This window comes from Stegostoma tigrinum, chromosome 4, assembly GCF_030684315.1.
Source record: "Stegostoma tigrinum isolate sSteTig4 chromosome 4, sSteTig4.hap1, whole genome shotgun sequence".
Lineage (NCBI taxonomy): Eukaryota > Metazoa > Chordata > Chondrichthyes > Orectolobiformes > Stegostomatidae > Stegostoma > Stegostoma tigrinum.
In genome coordinates, this window is record NC_081357.1 from 26,505,893 (window position 1) to 26,518,404 (window position 12,512).

The window sequence follows — 12,512 nt, forward strand, 5'->3', positions numbered from 1 at the left end:
TGGAAAACCAATTTCATACCACATAATAGCAGTTGATCTTTATTATAATTTTATCATTTCTAACTATGTAGCTATATTTGGAAACAAACAAAACGTGGCATAAAAATGTAAAAAGCAAATGTAAAAAATGATATATCACAACAATAACATATCTTCAGCAGTTAACATAAAATATGAGAAACACTAGAAATAAAGTGGCTTAAATAAATTAAACTTTTAATTAAAACACGTGTTCTAACAATTTAGTAAAATCCACTAATATTTGCTTTTAACAGAATTATGAGGGGTGGATCCATGTGAGTGAATATCAATTTTGTTGATGGAAGTTGAATTTCTTAGGATGAATATTTATTTTGTTATGTTCAATTTCTTCCTTATTAATGTTGGGACCCAGTTAAAAAGATTCCAGGCAATGTGTGTAAGATCTGGAAACGTCTACATAGGATTCAGAAGTAATAGAACTAATTAAACATTTATAACAGCATTTTAATGTCAGAAGGAGCATCTGGAAGGTAACAGGGTGTGGAGCTGGATGAACACAGCAGGCCAAGCAGCATCAGAGGAGGAGGAAGGCTGACATTTCGGGCCTAGGCTCTTCTTCAGCTTTCCTGCTCCTCCGATGCTGCTTGGCCTGCTGTATTCATCCAGCTCTACACCTTGTTATCTCAGATTCTCTAGCATCTGCAGTTCCGACTATCTTGCAAGGTAAACTTACTGAAGGGTTTGTCAGTTTAATCCCCAAAATAACCCATATGAATACAAGATGCCGGAGAAAAAACAGGCCATTCAACTGTTGAATCTGCTCTGCCATTCAGTGAGATCATGGCTGAACTGATAATCCTCAGCTCTACTTTCCTAGCTTTTCCCTACAATCCTTGAATCCCTCACTGATTAAAAATTTATGTATCTCATTCTTGAATATATCTAATGATCCAACCTTACAGTTCACAGGGATCAGGGATTCCACAGATTGCTTACCATTGAGAGAAGGAACTCCTCCTCACCTAATTTAAAAGACTAACCCTTTATCTGAGATTATACCCTCTGGTCCTAGACTGTCTGAAAGGGAGATGGAGAGGGAAAGGGAGAGGAAGAGGGAGGGTGGTCACAGCAAGAAGAGGAGGCTGATTCAAACCTGTATTTTATACAAATTCTATTTTATATGTCCAAAATATCTTCCCTAGAGGACAATTATCTCGGTGCCCTTCACATTCAATGCAAACTGTGTGATTATAATGTTGTTTGCATAACAAAATAAATAGTCATCCTATGAAATTCAGCTTCCATCAACAAAATTGATATTCACTCACATGGATCCACCCCTCATAATTCTGTTAAAAGCAAATATTAGTGGGTTAGCACCTGGATCCAAATAAGAAGTATTGTCAAGTTAAGATAGTTCAAAAGTACGATATAAAAAGAAATTGGTATACAAGATAGTGCTCCCGTACTAGTCAGCTGAAAAATACATAGTCATTTAGGATAGTGATTTGCTGAATGATCGTTTGGGTGACACTGCATATTCTGTTCAATTTGGACATGATTTTTCCCTCTGTGAAGGTGATGAGAATGGCAAGAAGGGAAAAATCACTGAGTGATTTTAACCGGATGATAACTCACCACATTCTCCCTACTCTGCAAGGGAACAGCCTTTGAAAGCCAGTTTTCACTTGCAGCCAACTCCTATTACACCTCTTCACTTGACGCACCTTCTTGAGAAGTAACCCTCAACTGGCAGACTTTAAAACCTAGATGCTGCTGGCCTCTGGTTGGCTGGCAGCTTCTGGCAATACAAGCTTCTAGTACTGAGGCCTGTAATATGCTGAGATTCTCATCCTCATGGAGGCTGGAAATCTGAAACAACAACAAAATCTGCTGGAGAAACTCAACAGGTCTGGCAGCATCTGTAGAGAGAAAGCAGAGTTAACATTTTAAGCCTGGTGACAGTTCTTCAGAATTGCTTTCGCACTGTTATCTCTGCTTTCTCTCCACAAATGCTGCCAAACCTGCAGAGTTTCTCCAGCAATTTCTGTTTTTGATCCAACATTTATTCTTCCACTTCTACAGTCATGTTATAAGAAGCATGTACAACTTCCTGAGGCTTTTAAGCACCCAGCACACAGCTTGCATCATTCTCTCAACTTGTTTCAAGCATAAACCTCAATACATTCACTATCAAGGGACCTAATAATGAGTAGGACATCTATTATTGAGTGGGCCACTAGTAGCAGCAAGCAGAAGTGAGAGTTTGAGTCCTAAGAAAAGGAATTTGTGAAATGTCTTTGAGATTTTCTTTGGAGCAGATAGTGGTAGAGCCTACTAGGGAACAGGTAATTCTTGATTCAGTGATGTCTAATGAAGCCAATTTGATTAAGGAGCTTAAAGTGAAGGAACCCCTGGGGGCAGTTGCCATAATAGAATTCACATATGTCCCTGTAGTTTGAGAGGAAGAAACTGGATGTAATCTGTTGTATGGTATTTGCTCATTTGTAACATAAAGACGTAAGAGTAGACCTGACCAGAGTCGATTAGAAGGGGAGCCTAGCAGGGAAGACGGTGGAGCAGCAATGGCAGGGTTTTATGAGGGAGGCACAGCAGAAATTCATCCCAAGGAAGAAGAAAAATACCAAGGAGAGGATGAGGTAACCATGGCTGACAAGGGAAGTCAGGGACACCAAAAAAACAAAAGGAAAAGCATACAATGCGGTGAAGATTAGTGAGAAGACAGAGGACTGGCAAACCAGTAAGAATGGAAGTGGACACCAGAGCAGTGGTTTCATTGATATATGAAAGTGTATATCAGAAGTAGCTGAGTGACATTGCACTGCAACCCTCAAAAATTGTATTAAGTATGCATACAGGCAAGGAGAATGTTCAGTTACGCAGGTAGTCTGAATTTTCCAACTTTATTGAGAAGACTGTGGTTAGAGAAAATCAAATTCAACTGGGTGGAAATAAATTATTTGTCAACTTCCGAGACTGATCTATCACAAATTCGAAAGAAACATGTTATTGCTTTCAATGGGGATCTGGGTAGCATGGAAAATATCATTGTCAAATTGAAAGTCAAGGGTGAGAATCAAGCAAAAGACTGCATAAGGCACTGATCTAACTTTGCAATCATACCAAAGGCTGAGACAGAATTAGAGAAGTTTATTCAGATGGGAGTTCTTGAACCCATAAATTTGAGTGATTAGGCTACATCAATCATATCAGGAATGAAGAAAGGTGGGTCAGTATGCATGTGTGGTGATTTTAAGGTCACTATTAATCCAATACTGTCTGCTGAGCAGTATCATTTGTCTTTAATCAATAACCTGTTTGCTGGACTAGCAAGAAGTCCTTAGTTAAGCTTATCTCCAAATGGTTGTAGACCTTGATTCACATCACTTGATGATTGTACACATCAAGGACTATTTAAATTCAAGATACTTCCATTTGGAACCACATCTGCACAGGCATTATTCCAATGTGCCAAGAATCAGATCTTAGGTTGGTTAGTAGGAGTCTAGTGTTCCTAGGCGACATTTAAGTAATGGGGAGAAACGAAAAACAGCATCTCCACAATTTAGATGCTACTTTGCAGAGGTTATGGCCTAAGAGTGAGGAAAGACAAATACAATCTTTTTGAAAATCTTTCATCAAATATTTAGGCCATGTAATTGATGCTAAGGGATTACACAAGTTAACTTCAGAAGTAACTGTATTATCAGTGCCTAAAAATGTAAATCAAATACAATCATTTTTGAGCTTGATAAATTACTAAGATAGGTTTGTCCCAAATCTTGCAAACACTCTCAGACCATTGTTTAATTTATTATGCCAAAACAAGAAGGGCAAATGAAAGATCAATGTGAAAGAGATTTACACAAGCCAAAGAGGCTTTATTAAAGACAGAAGTCCTGAACCATTTTGACTAAGTTACCATAGCAACTAGCAGGCAATGCACCACACCAATATATGAGCTGGAAGCAGTTATTTCTCACATATTATCCAATGTTAAGGAGATGCCAATAGCTTCTGTATCAAAATCATTAACCAATGCAGATACAAACTATGCACAGACAGAGAAAAAAGCTCCAGGAATCATTTTTTTGGCAATGAGATGATTTCATCAATACCTGTATGGCTGGGAATTTACCCTATGAGCAGTTCAGATTACTAACTACAATATTTGGTCCTCATACAGGTTTGGTTTAGGTAATTTTCTGCGCCCATAGCATTCCTATGTAAACTGAATTGCAGATACCTAATTCTATAGGTGGGAACTGATAACGAAAATGCCCATAATTCGCCAGCAGTGAGCCTTATGCTCACTGCTGGAGAATTATGGGCATTTTCGTTATCAGTTCCCACCTATAGAATTAGGTATCTGCAATTCAATTTACATAGGAATGCTATGGGCGCAGTAAATTACCTAAACCAAATGAATCAATTACAAACAGTCCATATATAGACATTTTCCACTCCATCAAGTAGAGAACACTCCGCTAATGGAAGGACAAGTTCAGACATACACTAGAAATGATCCACTGCTATCAAAAATGATCAAAATGGTACTTTGTGGTAAGATCCAGGATCAACACCAGAACTGAAGCTGTTATATGGAGGCTAGAACTATCTGTAAAGCAGGACGTCTCCTGTGGGGGATGAGGGTCATTGTTCCAGTACAGCTAAGGAAGCATGTTTTAAATCAACTATATGAAGGTCACTGTGCCATTGTCAAAATGTAGGATACAGCCAGAAGACATTTTTAGTGGTCAGGGCTCAATTTGAAAATGTGCAACTTGTGCAAGAGTTCATGGCCTACCTCCATTAGCAATGCAACACGCAGGGAATAGCCAAAAATACCGTGGTAAAGGATCCATATTGACTACGCCGGACCTTTTGAATGACTAATGTTTTTTCACAGTGTTGATGCATGTATTAAATGACCTGAAGTTGCCATCATCAAGATGATTTCTTCAGAGAAAGCCATTGAAAGAGTGGGGAAGATCTTTGCAAGGTTTGGTTATGCGGCACAACTTGTTAATGATAATGATTCATGGTTTATATCACAAGTGTTTACAGGCTATCTAGAACAGAACGGAACTCAAAATATCCTATCAGCTCCTAATTATCCAGCCACAAATGGTTTGGCAGAAAAGTTTGTTCAGATAATGAAACATTTCTTAAAGGTTACTCAAGAACATTGTATAATCACAACATGACTATCCAAAATACTGAGCCAATTTTTTTTAGCATAGTGGAACAAACCCACTCGGCGACTCAGTTCTCTGGCATTGCAAGCTGTAGAGCATCAGTTGTGCACAGCATTTGTTTTGCTGAAAAGATCCATGACCAAAGATATTGTTGAGAGAAACAATACAATCAGATGAGATAATATAGAATGGAGAAAGTAATGCAAATCAACTCTTGGCAACCAGAATGAATATGCCATAGACAACAATTGAATTGTCAACAATAAGTGAAGACGCACTGTGCCAAACAGATGACCTGGATATGCCGGAGGACAGAACTGTTAGTGGAGCATCTAATGGAGAAGGTATCTTACTGCAGAATACCACACATTATGTCGGCCTCTGAACATTCAGTTGTTACAGGAAAAGACAATAACAAATCACATGCCCATTTCTGAGTCTGCTTTTTTTAAAAAGACATGGTCTGGTTGGACTAAAAGTGTATATCTGTATTACTGTATGACTCTGTATGTATTTTCTTATGACACATCTTTGGAGCTGCTGGAACTTCAACCCAGTCTCCTGGCTCAGAGAGTGGGACAATACCACTGTGCAACAACAACACTCTGGTCAATGCAGTGTGATGGTTCAACCTGATGAAGGGTATAAACCCAAAATGTTGACTTTCCTGCTCCTCTGATGCTGCCTGAGCTATTGTATTCCTCCAGCTCCACACTGTATTGACTCTAACTTCAGCATCTACAGTTCTTGCTATGTCTGAACAACACTCTGGATCTGATTTACTTTTATCCAATCAACCACTTCAGAGATGCGACTACACCTCTCGAGCAGTTCAGACTTGATGCTAGGCCTCCTGGCTTAGAAGTGGGGATACTGCCACTGCACTTCAAGAGCCCTTTGAGCTTGCTTTTTTATTTGTTTTTTAATTTCTTTGAATGGATTTATTTATCTTTTAATCAACCTGTTGAGTATTGTTGTCACACACCTCTGGAGCAGATAGGACTTGAACCTGGGACTCCTGGCTCAGAGGCAAGGGCATTACTGCTACACCAGAAGAGCATTACTGGGGCTTTATAAAGGAAGTGGCTCAGATGATGAGTTCCAGCTAGGCAAGCCATTACCTCTTACCAAGGGAAATCATACTCAACCAACTCCACGAGGAGACTAATTAATGATTTCTCCATGGGCCTTGTAGGGGTTATCACAATCTCGTACACCTAAAACACCAGAGGCTAAAGCCAACAAGAAAAATAAACAGAAACCTGAGGTGCATCAATAGCCACATAAGAATCGATATTCTCCAAAGCATCATACCTACTGACTTTTGAATGTATGTTTGTGACTATTAGAAATGCTTTCATTGCAGGATTCTGTGATGTAAAAGGAGAGGAATATTGTGTATTTATGTAAGTATGGTGGACTGTAAGAGTCCAATCATGTGATATAACAATGCTGATGTCATTGGCCGTTATGGGTGAGAAACAGCTTAATCTAACCTTGCTGCCTACAGAGAGAACATCTCCATAATAAAGCTCGTGTAGTTTAATACTATGGTCTCCTGGTGCTTCTTGGAACCTAACTGTACAACATTTATTATATTTGTTATGAAAATATAATTTATTTACTTGACATCCCAGTTTAAACAGGAGAGCGTGATAAAATGGGATAGTAGCATCAAGCAGACTACTCTAATGTTCAAATAGAAAAAAAGTCACATCATTCTGTAATTATATAATGAAAACTAATCTGTCATAAACATACAAGCCCAAGTCAGTTTCTCAGGCATGTGAGATGTTGAAATGCAGGAATTTTAGTTGCATTAAAACTAACCTGCTTCCTTTGGTGTCTGTGGAGGATAGCCAAAAATAATTGGAAGCAGCTGGTGCATTTTGACAATGCAAGACAACAGTCATTGTAGGCTGAAAGTTTGCTATAAATAGAAGAAAAATGAAATGCTATTAGTCTGGAAAGATAGAACACCTTTAAATTCAGTTTCTCTGTCCTGCACCATATTAATTTTTCTGAGAGAAGATTTCATCTGTTTAATGGCAGGCATACCAAGAAAAAGTGTCACGAATAGGGGCAGCACAGTGGCTCAGTGGTTAGCACTGCTGCTTCACAGTGCCAGGCACCCAGGTTCAACTCCACCCTTGGGCAACCGTCTGTGTGGAATTTGTACATTCTCCCCTTGTCTGCATGGGTTTCCTACCGGTGCTCCGGTTTCCTCCTACAGTCTGAAGACGTGCAGGTTAAGTGGATTGGCCATGCTAAATTGCCCCATAGTGTCCAGGTATATGGAGGTTAGGTGGATTAGCCATATCAAATGCAGGATTACAGGGACAGGGTGAGTCTGGGTGGGATGTTCTTCAGAGAGTTGGTGTGGACTTGTTGGACTGAATAGCTTGTTTCCACACTGTAAGGGTTCTTTGGATTCTATATTAGATTCTGGTAGGGACACAGAACGATTCCAGCCTTGACTGTGTGAAACTTGCATGTTTGCGCTGGGTCTACATTGGCTTCCACTGGCTGATCTGGTTTTCTCCAGAATCCAAAAATGTGTAGGTTAGGTCAATTGATCATGCTAAATTATCTGTAGTGTCTAAGGATGTACAGATAAGGTGGGTTAGCTGTGGTAAATGTGGGTTACAGGGATAGGGTGAGGGTCTTGGTCTGGATAGGATGCTCTTTGGAGAGTCAGTGTGGACTTAACAGGCTCTTTCCGCTCTCTAAGGATTCTATGATTCCAAAAACCACTTGGTTATCAACAAGCTACTGAATTCCTACTACTTAATACAGGTTCAAACAATATAAATTTATGTACCATGTGTTCTCCTCACAACTTGTATGAATAAATTCTAAGACCCATCAAACATAATTATGTTAAATACAGGCATCAACTGCTTCTCTTCCATTAATTACTTCATTTTGATTCATTCATGAGATGTAGTTATCGCTGTCTGGGCCCACCGTTTACTGTCCATACATAGCTGCCCTTGAGAATGCAGTAATGAGTGGTTTTCTTGAACTGCTGCAGTTCAGCTGGTATAGATCAACCCCGGTGTTGTTAGGGAGGAAGCTTCAAGATTTTCACCCAGCTACACTGAAGGAATGGTGATATATTTCCAAGTCAGGGTGGTAAGTAGTTTGGAGGTGAAGTTGCAGGTGGTGATGCTCCTATGTGTATGCTGCCCTTGTCCTTCTAAATAGAAGTGGTTTTGAGTTTGAAAGATGCTATCTAAGGACCTCTGATGAATTTCTGCAGTGCACCTTGCTCGTGGTACACACTGCTGCTACTGAGTGTCACTTGTGAAAAGAGTGAATGTTTGTGAATGTGATGCCAATCAAGTTGGTGGCTTTATCCTGGACAAGCCAAAATTCTTGAAGACGCACTCATCCTGGCAAGTAGGAAGTATCCAACAATATTGCTAGCTTGCATCTTTTTGATGGTCAATAGTCTTTGAAAAGTCAGGAAGTGAGTTATTCGCTATAGGATTTCTAGCCTCTGACCTGCTCTTGTAATCACTATATTTATACTGTTATTCCAGTTCAGTGTCTGGCCAGTGGCATCCACCAGAATGTTGATAGTCGGGGATTCAATGATGGTAATGCCATTGAATGTCAATAGGAAATGGTTAGATTCTCTCTTGTTGGAGATAGCTATTGCCTCTCAATTGTGTGGTACAAATATTACTTGCCACTTGTCAGACCAAACATGGAAATTGTTGAAGATAACAAAGTGTGGAGCTGGATGATCACAGCAGCCAAGCAGCATCTTAGGAGCACAAAAGCTGATGTTTCGGGCCAAGACCCTTCATCAGAAAAGGGGGATGGGGAGAGGATTCTGAAATAAATAGGGAGAGGGGGGAGGTGGACTGAAGATGGATAGAGGAGAAGATAGGTGGAGAGGAGAGTATGGGTGGGGAGGTAGGGAGGGGATAGGTCAGTCTGGGGAGGACAGACAGGTCAAGGGGGTGGGATGAGATTAGTAGGTAGGAAATGGAGGTGCGGCTTGAGGTGGGAGGAGGGATAGGTGAGAGGAAGAACAGGTTAGGCAGGCTGGGACGAGCTGAGATGGTTTTGGAATGCAGTGGGGGAAGGGGAGATTTTGAAGCTGGTGAAATCCACATTGATGCCATTGGGCTGCAGAGTTCCCAAGCGGAATTTGAGTTGTTGCTCCTGCAACCTACGGGTGGCATCATTATGGCACTGCAGGATGGACATGTCATCTGAGGAATGGGAGGGGGAGTTGAAATGGTTCGCGACTGGGAGGTGCAGTTGTTTACTGCGAACTGAGCGTAGGTGTTCTGCAAAGCGGTCCCCAAGCCTCCGCTTGGTTTCCCCAACGTAGCGGAAGCCACACTGTACAGCGGATGCAGTATACCACATTGGCGGATGTGCAGGTGAACATCTGCTTGATGTGGAAAGTCATCTTGGGGCCTGGGATGGGGATGAGGAAGGTGGTGTGGGGGCAGGTGTAGCACTTCCTGCGGTTGCAGAGGCAAGTGCTGGGTGTGGTGGGGTTGGAGGGGAGTGTGGAGCGGACAAGGGACTCTCTCTGGAAGGCAGACAAGGGTGGGCTGGGAAAAATGTCTTTGGTGGTGGGGTCGGATTGTAGATGGTGGAAGTGTCAGAGGATGATGCGTTGTATCCAGAGGTTGGCAGGGTGGTATGTGAGGACTAGGGGGATTCTCTTGGGGTGGTTATTGCGAGGGAGGGGTGTGAGGGATGAGGTGTGGGAAATGTGGGAGACACGGTCAAGGGTGTTCTCGATCACTGCAGGGGTGGGGGGGGGGGGTGGGGGGGAGTTGCGGTCCTTGAAGAATGAGGACATCTGGGATGTGTGGGAGTGGAATGTCGCATCCTGGGAGCAGATACGGCGAAGGTGCAGGAATTGGGAATAGGGGATGGAACTTTTGCAGGAAGGTGGGTGGGAGGAGGTGTATTCCAGGTAGCTGTGGGAGTCGGTGGGCTTGAAATGGATATTGGTTTGTATGTGGTTGCCTGAGATGCAGACAGAAAGGTCCAGGAAAGTAAGGGATGTGTTGGAGATGGTCCAGGTGAACTTGAGGTTGGGGTGGAAGGTGTTGGTGAAATAGATGAACTGTTCGAGCTCCTCTCGGGAGCATGAGGCGGGGCCGATACAGTCATCAATGTAACAGATATTGTTCAGGTCTTGCTGCATTTGGGTATGGACTACTTCAGTTTATGAGGAGTCATGAATGGTGCTGAACATTGTGTAATCATCAGTGAATATTGCCATTTCTGATTTTGCGATAAAAAGTAAATCATTGATAAAACAGCTGAAATTGTTAAGCCGAGGACACTAACTTGAGGAACTCCTGCAGAAACGTCTTGGAGCAGGGGTTACTGACCACCAACAACCACTGGCATATTCATTTGTGCTGGGTCTGATTCTGACCAGCAGTGGTTTAGTAAAAATAGAAATTACTGGGAAAACTTAGCAGATCTTTTTCTGAAGAAGGGTCACTGGACCTGAAACATTAAATCTGCTTTCTCTCCACCACTGTTGTCAGATTTGGTGAGTTTTCCAAACAATTACTGTTTTTGTTTCTGATTTCCAGCATCTGCAGTTATTTGTTTTTTTTTGTTTACTGGCAATTTATGTCTGAATCCTACTGACTTGATGTCATACATTGTCAAATGTAACCTTGTTGTCAATGGCAAGCACTCTGATCTCACCTCTGGAATTCAGCTCTTTCATCCATGTTCAAAGTTAGGTCTTAATAAGTCAGGAGTTGAGTAGCCTGAGTGGAACCCAAACTGGAGGTCAGGAAGTAGGTTTTTACTGAACAGATGCTGCTTGATACCTTCTATCACTTTTTCAATGTTCAAGAGTAAATTTGTCAGGCAGTAATTAGATGTGTTGAGTTTATTCTGCTTTCTGGGTACAGGCCATACCTGGTAAATTTTCCATATTATTGGGCAGATGCCAGCGATGTAGCCACACCTCAACAGATTGGCTTGGGTTGCTGGCAAGTTCTAGAGTACATATTTTCATACCAGTTCCAGAATATTGTTAGGGCCCTTAGCCTTTGCAACATCCAGCTATTTCTTGATAGTATATGTTGTGAATTAAATACATTGAACATTGGCAACAAGATGGTGGGCACCTCAGATGGAGACCAAATTTAATTATCCACTGAGCACTTCTGGCCGAAGATGGTTTCAAATGCTTCAGCTTCATCTTTTACAACTATTTTCTTTGATTCCCATCAATGAGGATGGCATCATCCTCTTTGTTTCAATGTGCATTACTGATCATGACTAGATGTGGTAGGACTGCAGAACAATGTTTGGCTCAGAGTGTTCCAAAGGAGCTTTCAGGGATCTAATGTAATGTATGCTTGCAAAGCAACTGTTCCACCCCACCCACTGCATCCCAAAACCAGTCCAACCTGTCTCTGACTCCCTAACCGGTTCTTCCTCTCACCCATCCCTTCCTCCCACCCCAAGCCGCACCCCCATCTACCTACTAACCTCATCCCACCTCCTTGACCTGTCCGTCTTCCCTGGACTGACCTATCCCCTCCCTACCTCCCCACCTATACTCTCTCCACCTATCTTCTTTACGCTCCATCTTCGGTCCGCCTCCCCCTCTCTCCCTATTTATTCCAGTTCCCTCTCCCCATCCCCCTCTCTGATGAAGGGTCTAGGCCCGAAACGTCAGCTTTTGTGCTCCTGAGATGCTGCTTGGCCTGCTGTGTTCATCCAGCCTCACATTTTATTATCTTGGAATTCTCCAGCATCTGCAGTTCCCATTATCTCTGTTCCAAAGGAATCAGCTTCTTGGAACTCCAAGGGCACAGGAGAGAATCTAAAGATTCTAAATGTATATGTGCAAATTAAAGCGGCTCATTGGAAGCATTGTGTCAGCAAATGCAGCCAAAGATAAACAGGGTATTTGTCAATCTTCAGAGAATTGATGATATTTGTAATCATTCATTGAAGACCACCAGTGCGGGACAAAATCTCATGTGCTACTGGTTAGATACATCACAAACTGACTAGTCCTAGATGAGTTAGGGAAGTCCTGTGTGGTGTTCAATGCCCCTAGTGAAACAGTGATCCCTATTGCTCTGGTGCTTTTGTGCTCATGAATTATCTGAAGTATCATTCTCTACAAGGTGCCCTACATGTTCTGGGACACTCCCTGAAATGTATTGCAGATGTGGGTAATGGACTTAACCCACTTCACTATCACATCAATCATATTTCACTGTTTGCACAAGATTAATGTTCCCTAATCACAGCTCTTTAACAACAATTATACATTCAATTAAATGAAGAAAA

The 12,512-nt window shown here is 41.7% G+C and overlaps 1 protein-coding gene across 3 annotated transcripts in view; it reads right to left on the bottom strand.

Moving 5' to 3' along the window:
• The window catches only part of armc2 (armadillo repeat containing 2), a 169,463-nt gene that overhangs the window by 26,922 nt on the left and 130,029 nt on the right, over positions 1–12,512 (bottom strand). For all 3 annotated transcript variants that reach the window (XM_048530320.2, XM_048530322.1, XM_059645236.1), the window contains one exon: positions 7,032–7,131. In XM_048530320.2, the coding sequence (XP_048386277.1) occupies positions 7,032–7,131 (100 nt within the window). The remainder of the gene's footprint in view (positions 1–7,031; positions 7,132–12,512) is intronic.